The following is a 24,259-nucleotide window of genomic DNA, read 5'->3' on the forward strand; positions in this document are numbered from 1 at the left end:
TCCACAACTAGACTGAAGAACCAAACGACAGCAACTTGTCTGTTCCCCTTCCCCCAATTCCCCAGCACTGTTCCGATCCCCCTAATTCCCCAATAAAAATCTTTAAAAAAAAGAAAAAATGATTCATGCACAAGTGAAAAATCTGAACAGTAAACAAAAGAAAAAGAAGTGATGAAAATTAAAGCCTGTTTCCAGTTTCTCTACACTCAAACCAGTATCACAGCTCCAGAAAACCATCGCTGTGAATGCAGCATATGTGTGCGTAGTCCTTAGAATTACTTTTACACAAATTGCACACAATCTATAGACTGGTCTTTACTTTGCATTTTTCACTTAATATATTTTGGGAAAATGTCTATTCTAGCACATATAGTTCTACCTCATTCTTTTTAATAGTTGAATAATATTCCATTATATATCTGCTCCATAATTTATTTAACCAGTCTTTTATTGATCCCCATTCAGGTTCCCACAATTCTGTGCTACCAAAACAATGCTGAAGTGAACATCCTAGTACAGAGATGGCTGTATAATTTTGCAAATGTATGCACAGGGTAGATTTCTTAGCAAGGAAATTTGCTATTTCAAAGGATATGTGCATTTTGAATTTCGAGAGATAGCATCAAAATATTCTTCACATTGTTGCAATGATTTGCACTCCTAACAATAATCTAGTTTAGTGCCTATGTCTCCATGTCATTCTCAACACTGATTATCAGTACACGTTTACATTTCTGACAATTTAATAAGTGAAAAATTGTATCTCACTGATAAGGTCTGACTTGTATTTCTTCAACTGTGAGTGAAGTTGCTTGTCATTTCATGGGCTTAATGGTAAGTGTTTTTTTCTGGGAATCACATGTTCAAATCCTTTGTACATTTTTTTTTCTATCAGGCTTACACTTCTTACAGGTATCAGAAACCTCAAACCCTGACTCAGTTGCCTACAAGGGTATTGTCCTTTCTTGTTATTACCAAAGGATTAACGTCATATGGCACAGCATTCACATCTATATTTTGTGACCTGGTCACTCTGGAATGCTTACTGTTATACAGTGTGGTCAGATAGCATAAGAGAGAACTAGTCATTATACTTTCTTATCAATTTTCATAATTTCTGACATCTTGTTAGCCAAGATAAAATTTAATTTAATTCCTAATAAAATCATTCTGTTATTATGCATTTTGGGGGGGATTTAAGCTTCCCCCATCCCAAATCCAGCAAAAAGTGATCAAATGAGCACTTTCTACTATGTTGCACATTCATTAAAAACATACCATAGGGCCGGCCAAGTGGCGCGTTGGTTGGGGACTGGCTTGGGACGCCAGAGGACCCCGGTTTGGATCCCACATATGAGGGCCAGTGACACTGCCCTCTGCAGCTGAGATGCTGGGCAGCGGCTCGACCTGGAGCTGGGCTGCCGGGAGTCGCCGGCGACGGCGTAGGCTGCAGCCCCTGTGGCAGTGGGTTGCCATGGGCTGCTGTGTGTGGCTGGCAGCCGGCGTGGGCGGCCGGCAGCCGCAGTGAGTGGCCATCCAGAAGCCGGTGACTGATCTGCCTCGCCTGGGAGGAGTGTAGTGATGGTGCTGGCTTGGGTCAGTGGGGCGGCGTCCTCCACAACTGGACTGAGGAACAAAGGGACAGCAGCTTGTCTGTTCCCCTTCCCCCAATTCTCCAGCGCTGTTCCCATCCCCCAATTCCCCAATTAAAAAAAACCAAAAAAAAACAAAACATACCATAAACATAGCACACCCCTCTGAGACCCCATTTCCCTCTCTGTAGAAGGGGAGGGTTGGACCAGATTCTCCCTAAAGCTGCAGTTCCTTATAAATCCAACATCCTATGAAGCCATGCCTACAGCCGGAGCTCAAATAGAATTAATTTAGGCCTAAAATGTAACCAGCCTACAGGGAAGGAGAATAATGCTTAACGTAAAACTCTGACAACAGGAGGCCCAAGGTTCTTGTCATTAGTCTCACGGCAATGGGACAGATAAGAAAGATACTTGTAGACTGACTCCACGTGAACTTCAGTTTCCAAAACCTTCTTTGCAATCACAGACAAGACCACTCAGACTCCAGAATCACTCCTTTTTTTTGCTGAATCCTAAGTGACGTCCTAGTTCCCTGTGCATGTGTAATTTTCTAAACTACCAGCTGAAAGCCTAAATCGCACAAGCGAATCCACACATACAGTGTGCTCTTAAACTGAAAAACCACTTTCAAGAAATGTATTATTGGTAATAGGGCTGGTATTGTTATTCTGAGACTGCTGTGTGTGTGGCGCAGGATAAAGTAAATGAGTTGGCATCATTGGGAACTGAGATTTTCCAACATGGAGAAAAGAGGTGTAGGTAGATAGAAGATTGATCTGGCCAAGTAAAATCCCCAGAATCCTAAATCTGAATTGGAAATATCATTATGAAGTTATGATATAGTTTATTTAAAAATAAATCTGTCCCTTGAAAAGGCCTAAAGTAATCCCCAGCCCAGTAGTAACGAATGTCCTTAGGACCTACTTACTGGACTCCAAACACTATTTCTCAGTAGAAAGAACTGGGACTCCTTAGAGAAGTGGCTGGTTCCTGGAGTGGGCAGAAATTTGCAAGATGGGCATAGAACAACTTGTCATTCCAAAAAGCAAAGAAGCTATCAAGGACTCCTGGGAGCCTGTCAAAAGGCCACCACTGCACACTTGAAAAGGCTTCCATTGCCCAAAGATGGGATAATTGAGCAATCGATTTAGGGTAATAACTGCAATGGATTAAAACTCACCAATTCTGCTTAAATCCATGAGTCCGTAGGATATTTGAAAAGAAACTAATTGGCTACCTTGGGAATATGCTAGGAGCCCAACTGGTTATTTTGAAAATTGCTGAATAAAGAATAAGAATGAAGCACTTAGCCTGGCCTTTCTATATGAACTGTACTTTGGGGTCAAGTAGTTGATGGGGGTAAGTTATCTTTATAAATAACGAGTTAGGATGGAATGATAAAATGAGAATATCTCTATTTGAACCCAAAAGTAAATAATGGATCTAGGCAATGACCACTGCTGGCTGTTAATATCAAACAAGAGAAACAGCCAGACATTTTTTCATTCTTGTTGGAAGAAGACACCATCGCCTATGAAGGAGTCTTATTAAAAAACTTGAAGCTGGATTTAATTAAGCCTTGAGATCTAACCAGCAATTTACAAGAAGTGAGGGGAAAGAGGAACATGTCCAGTGACTCCATGGGGACATAGTCACCAAGACCTGGACTTTGGGAAATCCCACAGGACAAATGACCAGGTTTCTTCAACAAATAACTCCCAAGGGGAAAAGATGTGCAGACAGAAAAACTTAAGAGACATGTTAACTGATTGCAATGCTTGGACCTAATATGGCTCTTAACTTGAACAATTTGTAAGACAATTTATAAGATAATTAAGGAAATGTGAAAACTGAACAGATATTCAATAATATTAAAGGATTACTGATGATTTCAAAAAGGGAGATGTGATGAGAAATGCTAGTGATTTTATGGTTAATTATTATTATGTTTTCTAATTAAAATTTATTGGGGTAACAATGGTCAACAAAACTACATAGGTTTCAAGTGTACAATTCTATAATACATCATCTATATATCACATTATGTGTTCACCACCCAGAGTCAGTTCTCCTTCCATCACCATATATTTGACCCCTTTACCCTCATCTACCACCCCCCTCCCATGGTTAATTATTTTAAGAGCTTATATCTCTTTTAAAGATACATGCTGCAGTATTTATTGATGAAATGATATGACATCGTTTTATTCAAAGTAATTCAGGATAGGGGAGGGGAGCCAGGGTAAGGGGGAATAGATAGAACACCAATCATAACTGTTGTTGAGGCTGTGTGATAGGTACAGGTACATGGGGGTCCATTCTATTATGCTAATTTCTATGTTTGAAACTTTCCACAGGGAAATTTTCTTTCTTTCTTTTTTTTTTTTTAATGGAATTACCAGCAGTTCCAAGGGCGTTAGTCTCTACTTTCTGATCTGACTCTGAGCACCCTGAATGACCCCATGGACACCTTTCAATAATCCCAGTAAATTAATACCATCTGAAACTTTAGTCACAACTCTCGTAAGGTCGACATTCCTACAGTGTGATGAACTATTGACATTCCCATTCATACAAAAGCCTCTTTGACCTAAAGAAATACACCCAGACCAAAGACACCCTGAGAAGGACCCCTGTACCCGCACGCACACGCACACACACACACCCTCTAGGACACGGTCTGAGGAAGAACAGCATTAGAATGACAATTATTGCAGTTCAATTCCTTCCTTTCTACCATCTAACTCTGAAAGCTCAAGGTTCCTTCCTTTGGGAGTCTTCATTCCCAGAGAAAGGAATGTATATTTCATAGAGTAACAACATAGACAATATTTTCAAGAGGTTTGATCCAGCCTTCGACTTGGATGTGTCTGTCATCTGAGGGGTGGTGGCACGCACAGCAATCGTCAGAGGCCTTCCTTCCACCCTCAGACTAGGAACTTTCTTCTGACCATTTACTCTTACTCCCACTCACGACTATTCGGTTCTTTGTGAATTGTTTGGTTAATGCTATGGCGAGTAGTGATGCAACAGTCACTTTAGCCGACAAACAAGACACTGTCCTGACTGCTAAGGTGTTTGCACCAGAAGTTTCTGCAGAGGGTCGCTTTCTTGGTGACTGCTACTTGTGAAGCGGTGCTATTTAAATAGTCGGAAACACAGAATCAAAAGAACATTCTCATTTATCTTAGGCTATTTTCAATTATTATAGGGTAACGTAATATATTGATAATATAAAGTCATATACACATTCATCTTATTTTAAAGGGTAAATTATAATTTAGGCTGGAAACAGGTTAATTGTGTTCTTCTCCAGTTCTTTGTAATCACCAGCCTCTTGTCCTATGGCGAGGTGGGGAAGGGCTGACTTGCTTAACTGGTGGTCAAACATAAATGAGGCCAAGCTGGCTAAACGCACTCCACGAGTGGTCCTAGACAGGAAAAGACACAACTGCAGAAGACATTATTGGGAAAATTGGTGAAATTAGATGGATTTTAGATAATATTATTGTGCCAATGTTTAATTTTCTGATTCTGATCATCGTAGTGTGATTATATGGGGGCGGGGCGGGGGGAATAGCAACACCCACTGATCCTGGGTAATAGGTATGCAGTGATACTTTGTACCATTTTCTTCAATTTCCCCATAAGCTTGAAATTATTTAAAACCACAAAATTTTAAGAAACGATGAGGAATCTGAGACCCAGCCCCGCAGTCACTAGAACCCAGCACTTCCGTGCGGCAGTCAGTTGGGTGCTGACCTGCCCGCGGTGAGCCCTGCAGACTGATTTCAGGAGAGGGGGGACCCCACAGCCCAGAAAGAAGAGAGGGTTCCTTGTAAGGGGCGGGGGAGGAGTGGCATCAAAAGCTAGAGCCGTCAGCACTCTCTTAGGCCAGATGCCTGGGGACTTTTATTACCAAAACAAAATAACAGCAATCAGAACAAAACAAATATTCTGTATGGTTTAATCTTTATTTTTACAGGATTTGGCAGGAGTCGCAAGGTCTGGAACGGTGGGCCTTTTGGGGAGCTTTGTATTCATTAAAATGGCCTGGACACTGGTTCTTATTATTCTTTCTCTCCCTTTGAAATGGGAATGGAAAGTCTGATAAATGGGCAGGGGCATGGTCCAGATTCGCGTAACTAACCGCTCTCATATCCTTTTGTGCTCCAGTCCCAAAACGTATGCCTGCAATTTACTGTCTTGAGAGTCTAGGCTCTCAGCTGCCTCTGCTTGCTGAAAATGCTGGGCCAAGTAGAACATGTGACCCTTGGCCAATAACAGAACAAGGTTTCAAATGGAAAGCTTTGTCTAGAAGAATCTTATAAATATTATAAATTTCCTACAAGAACCTAACTCATCTTTCTTAGAAGAGAGGCGGGGTTCCTGCCCTTAGGATTTACACTGTGTTATTCCGCAAGTTCCGCATAATTTTCAACGTTAACTTCTTCCAAATACTGAAATCCATCTCCATGAAACAGCACAACAAACAACCAGGCTGCTACGTCATAATGCAAGTAATTTTAAAAATTAAAAAAATATATAATTTTTTTTAAATTGTGATAAAATGTACATAACAAAATTTACCAATGTTAACCAATTCTAAGGGTACAGCTCGGTTGTGTTAGGTATACTCACATTGTTTTGAAATCAATGTCCAGAATTTTTTCATCTTGCAAAATTGAAACTATGTACCCATAGAGCAACAACTCCCCATCTCCTCCTCCCTCCAGCTCCGAGCAACCACCATGTACTGTCTGTCTCCATGAATTTGACTACTGTAGATATACAGGTGAAATCCAACAGTATTTGTGTTTTTGTGACTGACTTATTTCACTTGGCACAAACCTCAAGATTCATTCATGTAGTAGCAGGCATCAGAATTTCCTTCCTTCCTTTTTAAGGCTGAATAATATTCCATTGTGTGTATTCATATTTTGTTCATCCATTCATCTGTGGATGGGCACCTGGGCGGCCCTCACCCCTGGCTATTGTGAATAATGCTGCCATAAACATGGGTGTAAAAATATCTCTGAGATCCTGCCTTCAATTCTTTTGGATACATGCCCAGAAGTAGAATTGATGAATTATATGGTAATTCTGTTTTTGATTTTTTGAGGAACCACCACACTGTTTTGTACAATGGCTGCACCATTTTGTATTCCCACCAACAAGGCACAGGGTTCCAATTTCTCTACATCCTCGTCAACACTTGCTATTTTCTGGTTTTTGATAGTAGCCATCCTAATGGGTATATGGTTAAAAATTTAAGTTTAGTGATTCGCTGTATAATAAAAGGCTGACTCGGTCAAAGAAACATCAGGAATCAATGAAAAGGTATAGAAGGCATGATTTTAGGAAGAAATGCAGCGAGACATTTAGGGAGAAACGACTGCAGCCAGCCAGCCCCGGAAGGAGCCTAGTACATGAGTTGAGCTGAGAGCTAACGGGTGGGGGCTACCCAGTGTCAACGGAACAGAAGGATCAAGATGCTAGGACTGCATTGGAGGTAGAGTTGACAGGGCTTTTCAAGTGACTCCGCGATGGACGCAAAAAGGAGAAGAGTCCATGTTAGCTCCGAGGCTGGGAGGTGGGTGATGCGGGGGGTAGGGGACTCATGCCATTCATGGACCTGGAGTGAAGGAGCAGGAGTTGGCAGTGGGGGACCAAGTGGCAGTGAATGAACTCAAGAATAAAGGTATTAACAGGTGGAACTGGGAACAGAGGGGAGAGGATGACAGGTGACCCCCATGAGTGTGGATGACACCACTGAAGGAGATAAACAGAAATCAGGGGGGCGTTGCTAGAATAAAGGCATATTTATGAAGCTGTCCCCCACAGAGTGTGCTACCAACTATTCCACCTTGAGCAGAGCCCCAAACCATCCCCTACTTTGGCTGGAAATTTCCAGTGAAGACGTGCACCAAGGCAGGCCTGAGTTCTGGGCTGGCTACCGAGCGGCTCTCCGCTCCCTGGCCACAGCTGACACAAGGACTCTTAGCCCTTCATTTTCCAAGATGAAATCCAGTTGTCACAGGGGGCTGCAGGCCAAAGCACTTCTTAGAAAGCAATGCGAGTCTCCTGCTACAGGGGGTAAGTCAGTCCTAGCCCCTCCATCACCTGTGGGGATTTTCATATTCAGGTCTTTCTTTTGATCTCGGCACTCCTTATGAAGGTCTGTTAGAAGACCATCTCTTGGCTGCACTGGCATCATTCCATTCATTTTGGGTTTTTGTACTTAAAATGCAGGAAGCAGCATTCCAGAAAGGGAGATGGCGGCGTACGGAGAAACCAGTGTGGCCCTCAGCAAACCTCACCCAAGCAGCTGCTTCTTCCTGGGCCTGGAAGGCGAGCTCCTGCGGTCCGCGTTCTTATGGCGGTAACACGTTAGAAATCCTCTTGGAAAACTCAGTGCCTTTTAAATTCTCTCACAGATTTTTTTGCAACTGTAATTTCTTGATTCACCGGCCACGTCCGTTGCTCCCTGTCCACGCAATGCACCCAGTTGTGACCTCCTGGGCTTGTTCGTGTGGGGGCCTCTGCCCAGTCTCCCCTTCATGCTGGGTTTTTCCCCATGGGAGAGGCGTAGGATTCTCGAATATCCCACCCTAGGCCTCCTCATGAACAGCAAACCAATTTAGCTGATGGTAAGACATAATCCGGGCTTGTGGCTGTTGTGCTGGGAGCGCTCTGTTTCCATCCTGGAAGGTGAGGATGTGGCTTTTTCTTTCTGGCAGGAGGCTCCTCACAGGCCAGCAGGCTGGCCAGCCATGGCCACTTCTCACGGCCACTGACAGTCAGTTCCGGAGCTGCCAGGATGAGGGGAACACTGCCTGCACCCTACGGCATACCAGCCCTGCGAGCCCAGCCTCCGTAACGTGCACCGCTAGGCGACCTGGCTGCAGCGCCCGTGCCTTTCTTTCCCGTTCTCTATATTGCAGCCGAATGACACCGCATGGCGCTCCCTAAATACACCCTGCCTTGCTGCCTCCACACAGGGCCTTATACCGTCCCTCCTGCCAGGCACACCTGACCTTCCTTTCCTAAATTCCACTGCCGGTCAAACACCAACTGTCTCAAGAAACCACTTTGTTTGTCTTCAGTGAGAGGCAAGCTTTTCTTCCTAAGAGCATCCGTGGGATTTCGTAGACCAGCTGGCGCCCTACCTCGGAGACTGTGAACTCACGAAGAGCAAAGAACACGACTGCTCCCTCTCTGAATCTCTGTTAACGCCACGTGTTCATGTGTTCACAGTTTCGTTCACACTCAACACACATTCCCTGTCGCTGCTTCAAAGGGGCCTCCCCTGATCATCCCACCCAAAGCGGCCTTTCCTACCACCGAGCACAGTCCGGAGTTCGTGCTTATTTGTAAATCGTCCAGCTCTCTCCCTAGAAAGCAACTCCAAAAAGACGGGGACTCCGCCTGCTTTGTTCACCTCCATGGCAAGCACGACACTTGGCACAGAGCTGGCGCTCCGATAGCTGTTGGATGAAGATAGCAATCAAGAAATGAACGTGAATGAGGTGTATCCGTGTCACCTGGATTTTGCATCGAGCTTTCCAAGAGCGGGCAAGTCAAGAGCCTCAGGCCTCCAGCAGAGATGTTGTCGGCAGCCCTAAGACGTGCTGGGTGAGTACTGGGGCTGTTTGCCTTGGAAACCCCCACCGCCACCCCCACTCCTTGCCAGCCAGCTGCCCTGGGCATGTTCTGCTGTTCTGCTACCAGGCCACGTGGTGGTTCTCTGCAAATGCCACTGTGCCCTCGTGTCTATAAGCAGACCACATTCAAATGAGATGCACAGCACCTCTCACGCAGGTGGGCCTGTTCCTGAGTGCTTTATGAGCTTCAAGGGAAAGCAGTGGCCTCGTACATGTAGGAAGGGTTAACAGAATTTTAGGCCAAGTAAAGGAAATAGCAAAGAAATCTTTACAGTTAATGCTCGGCTTCCCGTCAGCACCTGGGGCAGAACATCCTCCAGGAGCCCACGGAGACCGGCGAGCCTTGAAGGGAAGGGGCAGTCGCCTGGCACGTGCCACCTGGACGGTGACGAGCACTCCTTTCTGCACTCACAGAGGTTTATCTCCAAGGTTTTCGCCTTTAGGATCTCACGTAGGTACAAGTGGATGCTCCCCGGGTGAAGTGCTCAGCGTGTGTGAAAATGCCTTTGTGTCCACTGCAAGAATGCCTTGCCAGATGCAAAATGAATTTACGAGGGAAAATCCAAATTAAATAGGGATTACATTGATCCCCTTTAAGAATTTTTTTTTTTTCTTTTTTTTTTTTTTTTTTTGGCCTGGGAGCACTAAACCAAAAACAGGCCTGCCCCAAGTACCGCGATCCACATTCCCATAAGGCCAGGAATTCATTATGCAAAGTAGCTGTTCCACCAACAGCCAGATGTCCCCAGACACTCCCTCCCACATGGGCCCTTCCCTGCTGAGCAAGTCAACCCCCGTTTTCCTGGGGTCCTTTATTTTCCCCTCTCTCTGACAGTTCATTTGGCGGCAGGTGATGACGAAGCTACCTGTCTAGGCACAAATAACCACACAAGCTAATCCTTGCTTCTGGCAACATAAGAAACCACACATCCACCATGTACCCATTCATCCCACACCCGCCTGTTCATTTGTTTCACGTGCACCTATAAGCCAGCAGACCAAAGAAACACTCCTTAGAGATAATCCTTAGTAACTGCTATTTTTCTAAGGTTATAAAGAAAAACTCATCTAGGTACATCAAACTTACAACTCTTCTCTCTGGGTATTTCCATTGTTCTCAATGTGTTAGGAGCTTGCCAAGTTCAACACGGGCCACTTTGTCACTCGTTTCTAGGAATGCTTCCTAGACATTTCCACTGAGTGCTGTGACCCTAAGCGTCCTGGGGTCCTGGACGCTGGCTCTCAGCAGCCGCACGACACAAGCCTTTTCTCCAGGATGCTTTCTCAGAGGCGTCCAGTGTCTGGCTGGCTGTACTGAGAGAAATGCGCCTCGTTCCTATGGTCCTTGTGTTGCTGATTGTCTAGAGCCTGAAGAATTGCCGAATGAAGAAGGGATTTGAATATTGTAGACAAAGCGCTAATTAGGAGGTGGCACCTGACTGGGACCTTGCGGATTTGAACCTGTGAAGCTGGAAGGGGTTGCACATGACTGGTGAGGGAGAAGAACCAGCGTGGATCAAGCCACGGGGAAGAAAATGCTGAGACAGGATTTATGGACGGGGAGATGTAGGGGGAAAGTTCGAAAAGCTGGGGCATGGCAGGTGGGGCAGTTTAGGCTTCACTCGGTAGGTGAGGAGTTAGTGTTGGACCAGGAGAGGGGACTGTGCGTCAGAGACGAAACTGGCCAGCTGGGGTGGGGGTGGGGGAGGCCGGGGGAGGCTGGTTGAAAGGCTTTTGCAATAATCCAGATAAAAGGCACTGAGGGTTTATACTTGCCCAGTGAGGCTGGAAATGGAGAAAAACGCAGGAGAGACTGGGCTACTAGGTCAGGCCTGGGGCTCCAGAAACTGAATCATTAATCCATAGAAAATGTTGGTCTATGCAGATTTCCCCCTCACAACTGTCTTAGTTGCAGAAGGAAGAATTAATTCAAAGATAATCCAAATCTGAAAAAAATCAAAGATATGCGAATTGGCAAGCATAATTTATATCAAAAACATTGGCCCAGATGGACCAAAAGAAAGGTTTATCTTTTCATGTATATTTAGTCAGGGGGGGAAAAAAAAAAAAAAGGCAAGGAAGTTTCTCTCTGCCCCCTGGTGGCTTTTGGGAAAATTTAACTGGAAGGACAAGAAAAAGGAAATGGGGCCAATTTCTCCACTTTGCACTCAAGGTCGGCTGAGCAAACATCACTCTAAATAATAATGAAGACGTTTCAGACATTTAGACACTTCAGACTTTCTGCATCACAGCTCACTTGCTGCCTGAGGTTGGCCAGTGGATGTCAGGCCACCGCCAGTGTCCCCTGCTGGGGGCGGGCAGGTGGCTCTGCCCACCTCCTGGCCTGATGGGGGATAGTCAGGCTGAGACTAACTCCACTTCCACTGGGTTCTGGGAGCCGCTGCTTGAATACGAGCTGTGAGCAGACCGCTTCTGACATCGCTCAGGAAACTTCTGACATCGCTGGCCTCGGTGTCAAGGTAGGCTGGCCACACAGCTTCACACACTGGAACTCACTTTCAATCAGGCCGCAGGACACTGGTACTCATACAGAAATACTTTCCTTTTTTTGGTTAAAAGCTACAAATCTATTTCCAAGTCTTATCTTCCACCTCACTCCCCGCACCCCGACCCCCGCGGCACTCCACAGTCCTACATAATGTCACTACTTTTCCATTCTAAACACTGTGCTTTTGACTTCCTGACCTATTTGATAATGCTTTTCAGCTAAACCTGTGACTCTGTGAAAAGCCAATTTTAAGATGCAATGCGTCCCCCCCCCAGACCCCCCACCCCGAATTTGCCTTCATGGAGATTCATGCAGAAGGAGGGGGAAGAAAGCAAAAGCACTTGGGGGCAAGATGAAACAGTCCCGCCATTATCGCTCAGACTGTAACTGGATATGACAGCCTGCTGTGCGAAGCAATCAGCCAGCCCCCCGAAATGCCGCTGCTTTTCCAGATATCCTGTTGTTTAGTTTTGTCGCAAACAAAACAAACAAAAATGCGCATAATTGTACCAGACCTCAAAAACCATTTTATTCTCCCATTATACCCAGGAAATCCTGAATCGTGGCGCCACTGCAGCCAGGCTCTCTCTGTGGGTTCCTATGAATAATTGTTTATCCACATTCTATTAGAGAAAGGCAGCCATTAGGAAGTTTTTACCCTTCTAAGATGAGAGTATCCTCTGTGAACAGGGTACTTAAGATGGATTCTAATTCCATGCTCTTGAAGACCTGTTCCAATATTGTAAATTTGCAGATAACTGTAATTTATCCAGTAATAATCTCTTTACTGCTTTAACAATTTTGAACGGAAATATTTAAATGCATTATACATTTTCCTATATTAGAGTATACTGAATGTAATTTAACAATTTCCTGGGCGATTCAGCAGTCATTGCCCATGTCAACTGGCCTTACACTGTTGTGGGCTCAGGGACTGTCAAGATGCTTAGGGTGCTATGCCCGGGACTGGTCAGGTCTACTCTGTTTTGTTCTTTACCATTTTGTTAACACTTTATTACTTTTCTATTTGCTGACATCTGCTTCGGGCTGAAGAACAGTGGAGCAGAGACGGTGTGCTAAGCTTTCCACGTGGGCAACTTTCACCGACTCCTGCCAGCTGGGCCCCACCTGCCCAAGTCAGCACGCCTGATGAGGAAGCTGAAGTCTGCTGACCTCTGGCCCTTGCCCAAGGTCACACAATCAGTATGTGACGTGGGACTTGAACCCAGTCTGGCTTTTCCCGAGAGTCCAGGTTCCCCCTACTTATTTAAAACTGAAGCTTAACCACAGGGTCTGGCTGCTAGAGGAAGTGGAGAGAAGGTTACTCCAGGTCTGATGGCAGCACTGCTCACCACACAATCCATCGTCCCTCCTCGAGTCCAGGCCCACAGCTGTCCATGGGGCAGAGTTGCATGTCGGTGTGCACGCAAGGGCTGGCCAGATATGCGTCCTTCCAGTAACGTGCCATCTCCAGTTCGCTTTATCCTCTTACTTTGGCACCAGAAATGTCTTCTTATGCCACATGGCCCAAGTGGCTTTCCCGTGAGTAAGACGAGAGCTTTCGTGCCTGGATTCAAGCCCAATTTAGCTGCTAAGAGGCAAGTTTGTTTTCCTTTTTTTTAACCTTACTTTTTGATATTCCGTTTCTGTTCCAGATGGTGAAGTGGCCAGATAAGCAACCTGCAGATAAGTGAGGCCCACGTTTCATCATCACTCACCGATAATGCTGACATATAACAGTTTCCACATCTTAACAAAGGCAATAAAGGGGTGATAGAAATGAATAGCTCGCTTGTTGGAAGCGCAAACTGTGCTCCAGATTTTTTCCTCTAAACGTGGATTCCTTTATTTCCAAACTTTTCCAACAGAACCTTTGGTGACATTATCAGAAACATTAATGACCTCAAGCACGAACCACCAGCTGTTATAGATGCAGAATTCTTAATTACACACAGTTGGCCACACACTGATGTTTTTCTGGCCTTCTTATCAGAGTAGCATATGGAATAGTATTAAGGACATCACAACGTAGCTCTCAAGAATAGGCGGACGAGGGACACTAGAGATGGCAGGTCTCAATTTCTGTAATGTCACCCTGCCCCCAAGGCGGAGCTCTATGGCCACAGACCATCATCGGAGCCTCCTCTGGCTCTCCCCCCACCTCCAGCTCTGCTCACGGGTGTCTGCAACCAATTTTGGTGAAGTGAGTCCAAACGAATGTCTCCCTATCTCAATAACATGCCTCTAGTGAGATGTCACAAGATCTCCATTATGGACACTGACACGCAGTTTTGGTTGGTAATAGGCTGTACTAGGGCAAAAGCAGTCAACAAAATTACCCTTAAAAATGCAACCAAGGAATAAAAGATCTTTTAAAGGTAGAGCTATGAATCAATCTAATCTGTCTTCTCTGCTGACTTACAGTAGGCAACCACCAGCTGTATATTAAACAGTGTGAGAGAAATGTTGTAGTGATTTATTTTTCTCACTTTTATTTTGCAAAGTTGGGTCACTGCGTATTTTTAGGTAGACTTCCTTTGGGAGATGCACTTAAATCCTTTTATTGCTAAAGATTCAGAAACTTTTGCTGATAAATTTATAATTTTTTCTATTTGATGAAAATTGTAACTAGAACTAGACACCTGAAAGAAAATTCAAGAGGCAATATAAACATGGAAATCATAAAATAGCAGGAATCCTGTATAAATATTTCTGGATTAATCTTTCAGTCATTCAAATTGTTCTCTAAAGAACCATTATCAGGCCGGCCGAGTGGCTCAGTTGGTTGAGCTCGCTCAAGAGTGCGAGCTCTGAGCAACAGTGGTTCGATTCCCGGCCTGAGCTGAGTTGCCAAAGAGCTGCCAACAGGTGGCAGGATGGCTCAGCTAAAAAAATAAAGTAAAAATTAAAAAAAAAAAAAACATTATCTCTGTACATCATTGAATTCTAAATCATGACATGGGAGTGATCTTAGGAAACTGACAGCTCCATGGTAAGAATACTGCAAATTCACATATATGCATAGCTACACTTAAATCAGACACTGAACTGGATTGCACAGTGGAAATTACAAGCAACCCGAAAGTGTCAAAATAAGGTGCCCCAAACATCTGCAACAATTCCATTGTGTTTTGCCATACAGAAACTTAAAAAGTATTGAACAATGACATTTCAGTTTTTAAAACCACCTTACTGCAGCACGTCCAATAGAACTTGCTGTGATGATGGAAGGGGTCTGCAGTGTTCAATATGGCAGTTCTTGTGGATTGCCTTGTGTCCCCCCAAAAAGATATGGTGTCCTAACCCCAGGTGTCTGCGAATGTGACCTTATTTGGAAGTAGGGTCTTTGTAGACTATCAAGTTAAGATGAGGTCACCCTGGATTAGGGTGAGCCCTACATTCAATGACTAGTGTCCTTGTAAGACGAGACAATGACACGGAGAGACACAGAGGGAAGACCTCAGCCAGGCCAACACGCAGGCAGAAAATGGGAGTGATGCAGCTGCCAGCCAAGAAATACCGAGGACTGCTGGCAACCACCAGAAGCTGGACAGGGCAAGGGAAGATTCTCCCCTGACCCATCAGAGGGAACAGGACCCTGCCCTCACCTTAACTTTGGACTTCTCGCCTCCAGAACTGTGAGAATTAATTCTTGTCATCTTAAGCCACTCAGGTTGTGATAACTTGTTACAGCTGCCCTAGAAAATTAATACAGTAGCCATGGGCCACATGTGGCGACTGAGCACTTGACATGTAGCTAGTGAGGCTACGGAACTGAATTTACATTTTAAATTTTAACTAGACACATGTGGCTAGTGGTGACTTACTAGGCAGGGCTGCTTTATCAGTTTTAAGGACTTCTACAACAGTCTCATAAATCCAAACTATCGAGTTGATCCTTTGAATTAAAACTGAGAATCACACTGTTACTGGCAATATACACACACACACACACGTTTCAATGGATAACATCAGTAAGAGTTAGCTTCCAAATTACAGTCCGGCCATCTCTCAGTATTTTAAAATATGCTGGAAAAGTGCATAGAACTACCCACACGTACAACTGAGCTGAGCCTTAAGCTCTGAATTCACAAACCGAAATGCTGTTTTTCTTGTTTCATGATTGGAAATTCCTTCCATTAGTTAAGAGATGCTATTCAGACTCACTGAATACTGAATTAACAAAGTGTGATGAATTGGGCTTCATGAAGTATTCATGAGGTCTCATTTAACGCTAATTAAATTTTTTTTCAAAAAAGCCCGTGTTAAATGATTTTAAGACCCTGCACACAGACTGGACGAAAGCACGAAAAACGAAGGTTCAAAAGAAAGAAGGATCCAAAATCATATAGCTGAATTTTATGCAAGTTAACAAACAGCACAACGTTTAACCTTTTTTGGTATATGGCTCTAGTTTGCTAATATTTAAAAATAAAATTTAGAAACCACTTTTTGCATACCGGCTCTAATCAGACTAATGATCAAAGAAACAAAGATATTTGTGCTCGTCATTTCTAGCCTGCTTTATGCATACCCGACAAGTGGAGGATATTTCTTCTCTAAGGTGGTTTAAACATTTGAGTGCCATGCTAAAGGATAATTAGTAAAAATCATGGATGCCACGTAACACCAAGATTTGCTGTATTATGTTTCCAGGTGGGCTTTTGTTTGTTTGTTTGTTTGTTTTTACTTCTATTTGGGATTGATTCCTCATATTGCAGATGAAGAGACGTGGTGAGGAAATCAAGCTATAAAAATCTGCAAGCTATTTTGAAATTCCAAAAGAATAAAAATTTGGCATGCAAATCATATTCAGCAACTTTCTTATTCTAATTGAAACAGTTAATGGGAAATATTTTCTGGATAGTACTGAATTGAAGATATCAACTGTGACAACCAACTGGATACAAAAATGCAATTTTATTTCACACTAAATCTCAAAATATTTTAAAAAGTAAAAACACATTTTTAGAACTGAAAAACTTAATAATAGTGGTATGGTTACCAACTCTTTCTGATATACCCATTTTAAAGACATCTTTTCTATGAAAGAATCAACGAACCTTTAAATAACAAGCTTTTAAGACAAACGTTTTCAAACTGGAAATTTCAGAGGTGTACAAACTATAAAAATAGTAGTATAGGTCTCCCAGAAAATATTTAGTTGAGTGACAATGAGAGGAATGCAAAGTTTTAAAAGCTATACATTTTCTGAACCTTCCAGTCAGGAGAAAATTCCTACTGTCCAGCGAAATGCAAAAAGAACCAGGAAATGAAGAGCAAGAACATTATCAAGTTTTACAAAGAACTGATAAAAACTATTAATGCCGATCTCCATTACAACTCCTATTACCCAAAAGAAGGGGCTAAAATCTTTTTCTTTCTCTCTCTTTTTTTTTTAGCTGAGCCATCCTGCCACCTATTGGCAGTGCTGCAGCAGCTCAGCTCGGGTCGGGAATCGAACTGGCGACCCTGTTGCTCAGAGCTCGCACTGTTGAGCGAGCTCTTAACCAACTGAGCCACTCGGCCGGCCCTGGGGCTAAAATCTTAAGATCCATTCTCAGAAGATGATGGTGGAATATTAGGCAGCCATTAAAATGATATTCTTAATTATTTGCATTTTCACAATATATTGATGTTCAAAGATATTAGATTAAAAAATATGAAACAATGTACATGGCATGATTCCATTTTTATTTAAAAATAACACAAAACATATACATACATGTAGGTAGAAAGGATATAAACCAAACCATGAATGGTAGTAGTTAGTGGTCATTATGAATGACTTTTTTGATATATTTTTCTATATTGTTTAAATATTCTCTGCTGAACACTGTCCATTTCAAATAAGAAAAACAACAAAGCTATTTCTATTCTAGAAAAAAAAAGTCAGCGGGAATTATAACTAATATTTAAATCACTTGGAAAATAGGATTCATTTTGTCATAAACACACCAGGACCCTCTTTACCATAACAAGACAAATACTTGTAAATACATCCCATAAATACACTGTGGACTTTTAGAAACAAAGCACACTTTGCTTTACGATATTTAAAAAATTTCTCTGTAAACAACTTTTTAAGAGAAATTATATTCAAGTTTGTTACTTAAATCTTATTTCAAATCCCTTTGGGTATTTTATCCAAAGATCTTGTGAAAATCCAAACTTTTTGCTTAAGGAAAGATTTACTTTACTTTTCTTTATTCCTGAGAAAGAAATCCATCATGCTTTAACTAAGTGATCTGGAATTCCAATTACTGAAAATTAAATATTATGATTCATACAATGTTTACTTCTGTTTTCTGCATATTTACTACAGGTAAAATGTATTCAAGAGTTTCAAAGATGAAAACATATCTTTTAAGTACTGACCAGCAAAAGCCACTGCAGATAGAAACAGCTTTATTTTTTTCCATTCAAGCTTTATCAAATGGACTGTTCAAAAAGCATATACAAGAGCAAAAACTATCACATGCAATCAAACTTGTTTTGTCTTACAGTCACTGGTTTTCTTTTGAAAAAGAATAAACATTTGAACAACTTCTAATTTAGACATTTCCCAATTGTTTCCATTTTATTTATCTTTTCTTTAAAGTTAGCAATAGATACATTTTAGGTAACTGGTCGTCATATTCTTTCTCATCTTTATTCATACTGAAATAATATAAAGCCTATAAAATCAAACCATATATTGTTCAGAAATCTGAAAAGGCTCATTTACATAACAGATTCCACTATGTTAAGAAACCACACACAACTGGTATTTTGCAAAATGGACAAAAAATAGGATAAACTGTTTGAAAGCAAACAAACAGTAATAATTTTTATCTAAATAATTTTAATCAAATGATTAATATATTTCTCTAATAATAGCTTCTATCTTTTAGAATATAAAAAAGTGCTTGGATTAAACTTTTTAAAAATAAGACAATGAAATTCTCAACATAAGAGAAATAACTTAAATAAAGATGGTAGCATGGGGAATCTCTATTAGATTTTGGCCCCCAAGACAGGGAAATAGGTATGAATGTGAAATCAGAAAAGGATTACAGCACTAAATTATAAAGGCAAAGCTTCCAGCCTTGAAAAGACATAAACTGACTCTGAAAAGTTCTCGTCTTTCTGTAGATGAAAGCCATTAACATAAAATCAATTTTCTCACCTAGATTGCTTGTCAACTGACAGGTCACTGTCCTTGATTGTCCTTTTTTAGCCTATTATCAATATTCACTAAGACTCAAAAGAACACACAACTGTCTTTTGAAGACACTTTGCTCATTAGGATCATTACACGACCTAGTCTCAAACTAAAAAACATATGAATATAGCAAGTGAGCGAAGAATCTCCATCCGACTCTGTGGGGCTTCATGGAGTGGACCCAGAGAGCCGCCCTCAGGGACCGAGTCACAGCTCCCAGACAGGGGTGATCAGCCATTTCCCTACATGGTAATTGCTACAATGAACACAGGAGTGACACAGCGGAAGACACCGGCCTGGCCATCCAAACATCAAGGGTGCCAGTCCCGAGCCTCTTGTTACAGTAACACCAAGATTCACACAACACTTCTGAAATCCTTCCTGGGTATTTCATTGTAATTTCCGATGTCCTTTCCATGTGATCACAAAACATAGTGACTGCTGCTGCCGAGTGCCCTCCAACGGAAAGGCAGGGATCTTGAATATGGGAAGTGGCGTGTCGAACCTTAGTAACAGTGTGTGACAAGTTTCAACTTGTTTGGTGCAGTCGGGTGTGAGCTACGGTTGAGAGAAGGTGTGTTTTAAAGTTTGCCATAAATCACCCTCCATCACGACTACGCTCCATGTCACACATCGCTTCTGGTATATGGTAATTTCTGTTAAATAAAAACATCATGGTGTTTTCTCATCCACTTTATTCACTGGACCTGGCACCATGTGATTTCTGGCTCTTCCCCAAAGTCAAAATGATTCAGGACATTGAAGCAGCCATGACAGAGCAACTAAAGATACTCACGAAAGAGGACTTCCAGAACTGCTTCAGAAAGTGGCAAGAATGATGGGATAAGTGTGTTCGAAGCGAGGGGGGAGTATTTTGAGAGAGGTTAATGACAATGTGTCTTTTACTGTAATAAATTTTTTTAAAACATTCACTGTATTTTTTAAATCACACCTCGTACAGTTTATTTGGATGTTGAATTTCTACACATTTGACTTCTAAAATCACTGTTTTGTAATCCTTTTATTCTAGCTAGCTCAATTATTTTTTCATGTTTTATTTAAATTCAGTGAATTTACAAGAAAAGTTTAAAATCAGCAGTGGTATTCAAACTACTAAGTTTTATAATACGGTTTTCAAAAAGATCAAAGAAAGTGGACAAACGGGCAAAATGGGGACTGAAAAGGATTCAGTGGCCAAGCAGCAGGCACCAGAAGGTGGATCAGCTGAGAAAGAGGACAGGCAAACAACGTCCTCTTGTCCTGCACCGTCGCCAACACAACTCAACTGTAACCATGAACTAACACGTCCGATTCTCTTCCTTCCTCCCAGCACAGTGCCTGCCACCTTGACAGTGGTGGACAAGGGCATCTGCTGAACGGGCCAAGGGCCAAATGAAAGGAAGTGAGAAGGAAAGTGGGGTAGGGTAGCCTCTGCTTCAAATTACTAGGGAAGCATCTCCTCTATGACAGCCAATCAAAGGGCAACAAATGGATCGTTTCATATACCCTGGAAAAGAGGTCACTATGATTGCTACTCAATTAAATGTGACTTGTAGCACAGCTATAAAAGTAGTCATATATTAACTAGTTTTTATTCAGTAATCATAGACAAATGTCCTGACTTTTAAGGAATGAAAATTAGTGTACATTTACTTCTGACAAGGCTCGCTCAGGTGAAGGCAGAAGCCAACGTTTTTCTTAAATAACTCATTTCTTAGATTTTGAGAAATAGAGCAAAGAATGTAATATATTAGGGCAAACATACATTTTATGGTCTTAACTGGGATACTCAGAGAGTAAAATGGAGCACTTGTAATAATTATTCTAGGAAAAATACCATTCCAAGAATCAGACGTGAAATGGACGGTCCTGGGTAAACAGACACCCAATGGCAACGTGACATCCTTTTAATGTTTGCATTTTCTTTTTCTGAGTTCTCTAAACTACATGACAACATTCTACAGAACTTAGTATTGAGCACTGAGTGACAGCCAGTTTTGTTCTCTGAAGACGACATTTTCTATGTGATGTAACAAACTTCCCACCTTCTTGTACAAATCAAGGTTTTCAGCACAAACTAATGTTTTATATGGATCTGAGGAAACAGTCTGTCCTGGTTTCTCTAACAACAAAGAAGCACAATTGTAATTTAAATTACTGAAGATTCACTAATTTTACTTTCTAAAATATTAACAGTAAGAGAAGTTTATCATATCTTGTTCATAAAACAAAATTCCAAAATGATAACCCCCGAATATGAACCTAGGTAATAACGCATTTAAAAAATCTTTATATTCACCATGAGATTCCCACAAATACATTGCCACAAAGTATTTTAGAAAAGCCATATAATAGTCAAAATAAAAAAAATAGATTTGAGGACGGTTATGGGACTTCCCCGGAGCGACAGGGCAGGGAGGGGGCGGGGCGGCTTCAGTTCCGGAAAAGCAGCATCCGCTCGGCACACACCTGGCCCACCAGGCTCGCGTACTGCAGCACAGTAGCCTCCTCGCTCGGGTCTTTCCGTTGTTTCTTATAAACGCCGTAAGGCATGATGGCTTTCTTGTGAAACACTTGCAATCGGTCAGGTTCCTTACTGCGACCTTCATCCACTGCAATAACAAAAAAATACTGATTAAAAAAGGCCATATAGCGAACTCATTTCCTAATTTAAAAATACTTATTTAAAATATAAAAATTACGTGTTAAGATGTCCTCCTTAAAATTAGAAGCCACATGGCAAAAGAATGAAACCAGACTGTCTGGTATCATACACAACTATTAACTCAAAATAGGTTAAAGACTTGAATATAAGACCTGAAACAATAAAATACTTAGAAGAAAACACAGGCGCTAAACTTACAGACCTTGGTCTCTGAGGGGTTTTTGTGAACTTGACCCCAAAGGCAAGGGAAGTAAAAACAAAAATAAGTGAATGGGACTATATCAAACTAAAAAAGCTTCTGCATAAAAAAAGAAACCACCAATAAAACAAAAAGGCAACCAATCAAATAGAGAAGATATTTGCAAACAACATCTCTGATAAGGGGCTAGGCTAATATGCAAAGAACTCATATATATACATATGAATATATATATAATTTTAATATATAAAGAACTCATACAACTCAACGGAAAAACTAACAATCCAATTAAAAATGGGCAGACGACCTGAAAAGACACTTCTCCCAAGAAGATACACAGTCAACAGATACATGAAAAGATGTTCAACATCGCTAATTATCAGGGAAATGCAAATCAAAACCACACTGAGATACCACCTCACACCTGTCAGAATGGCTATTATCAATAAGACAAGTAATAACAAGTGTTGGACACGCTGTGGAGAAAAGGGAACCCTTGTACACTGCTGGTAGGAATGTAAATTGGTGCAGCCACTATGGAAAACAGTGTGGAGGTTCTTCAAAAAATTGTGACCCAGCAATCCCTCTTCTGGGTATCTATCTATCTGAAAAACTTGCAAACACTTATTCGTAAAGATATACGCACCCCTATGTTCACTGCAGCATTAGTCATAATAGCCAAGACATGGGAACATCCTAAGCGTCCTTTGCTAGATGGATTCTAAAAATGTGGTAGTTTATACCATTACTTGGCCATAAAAAATGATGAAACAATGCCGCTTGCGACATGGATGGATCTTGAGAGTATTATGCTAAGCGAAGTAAGTCAGACAGAAAAGGACAAAAACCATATGATTTCACATGTACGTGGGACATAAAAACGAAAGCACAAATGAACAAAACAAACTCAGACACAGACAACAGTATGGTGGTTACCAGGGGGGAAGGCAGGTGGTGGCAAGATGAACGGGGTAAAGCAGGTCCAATAAATACTTGGTGATGGAAGGAAGCAAGACTGGGTGGTGAGCACATCATGCGGTACAGAACTGTATACCTGAAACTTACACAATGTTATTAACCAGTGTTGCCCCAATAGATTTAAATAAAAAAGATGTCCTCTTTGAGAAGTACATTCAAATGAGGGTGTGCAGCATTAACATAACTTGAGTATGTTAATAAACAACGAATGCCTTTCTGACAGGCAATGAATCGCCCCACCCAGAGCTAAAGCATCAGGGAGGGACAAAGCTGTTGGCAATTTAAAAACTGGCCTTCGACACCTTTATTCTTCTCCCTTAACAATCAAGTTACCACGCTCCAGCATCTTCCCTGAGTCTGACTGAAATTTATTTTGCCTCTCCCCAACCAACACGCTGTCTGAAGTTCTCTTCTGTGCAAATGAAGCTTTCTGCTGACGCAGCAGTTTTGGCCAAAACGCGCAGGCTCGGTCTGGCAACGAGCACAGAATCTGCGGGCAGATTCTCACAGCTCTCACGGAGAACACGGCAGAAACTGCTAGTGGGTGCCTCCATCAGTTCTCTTTTTTTTTCACATAAGAGAACCGCTGGTTTTTAGCAGGGCACAATGGTCACCTAGAAAATAGCCTTTTTCTCAGCTGTCCTTGCAACTGGGTGTGGTCTTATAGTTCTGGCCAAGATGATGTATGTAGAACTGTTTTGTGGTAGTTTCCAGGAATCTTTTAGAAGGATAGCTGGTCTACGCATTTTGCCTCTTTCATGTTTCAACCCATTCTGCTGCCTGGAACATGGACGTGATGGCAGGAGCTCTAACCTCTATCTTGGAGAGTGAGGTTAAAAGCTTTCCTTCACAAAAGCAAGAAGGAAGCTGGGTACTGAGGACTTTGTGGAACAAAACTGCCCATGTCTAGAACTTTATATAAAACAAAAATAAACTATCTTGTTTAAACCAACTTTAGGTTTCCATTATTGGCAGTTGCTACTAATTCTAACTAATATAGAGAACAATGTTACAATGTCCACAAAAACGTACCCTGTCTTTTATCACTGACAGCAAGGCCACTTCTAAGAATCATACAGCTGTGGTACCCACCCCGACTACATACTGGGGTCATCTGAGGAGCTCTGAAAAAATACCAAAGCCTGGGTCCCATCCCCAGAAGCCTGACTAGAACCTGGAGCATCAGTGTTTTCTTAAGCCTTTTAAAGTAGAGTGAGAACCACTGCCCTAGAAAAACATGCACACACCAATGTTTACATATGTGTGTGTATAAGGATGTTCACAGCAATACTCTGTAACACTGAAAACCTGTTAACAACCTACATGTCCATCAACAGACAACTGGTTAAATATGTTAGGGTAAAATAAAATGTTATACTGCTATTAAGAAGACAGAGGCAGATAATTCAGTGAAAAAAAAGTAGGTAAAGTATAATTTTTTTTTT

At 42.0% G+C, this 24,259-nt stretch overlaps 1 protein-coding gene across 7 annotated transcripts in view; it reads right to left on the reverse strand.

The window, feature by feature from the left end:
• The window catches only part of ATE1 (arginyltransferase 1), a 204,543-nt gene that overhangs the window by 43,086 nt on the left and 137,198 nt on the right, over positions 1–24,259 (reverse strand). For 5 of the 7 annotated variants that reach the window (XM_019642927.1, XM_019642924.1, XM_019642925.1 and 2 more), the window contains one exon: positions 20,692–21,584. The exons of the other annotated variants lie outside the window; for them this stretch is intronic. In XM_019642927.1, the coding sequence (XP_019498472.1) occupies positions 21,406–21,584 (179 nt within the window). In that variant the 3' untranslated portion in view covers positions 20,692–21,405. Of the gene's footprint in view, positions 1–20,691; positions 21,585–24,259 lie in introns of those variants that run through there. 7 annotated transcript variants of the gene reach the window in all.

This window comes from Hipposideros armiger, unplaced genomic scaffold (genome assembly GCF_001890085.2).
Source record: "Hipposideros armiger isolate ML-2016 unplaced genomic scaffold, ASM189008v1 scaffold_74, whole genome shotgun sequence".
NCBI lineage: Eukaryota > Metazoa > Chordata > Mammalia > Chiroptera > Hipposideridae > Hipposideros > Hipposideros armiger.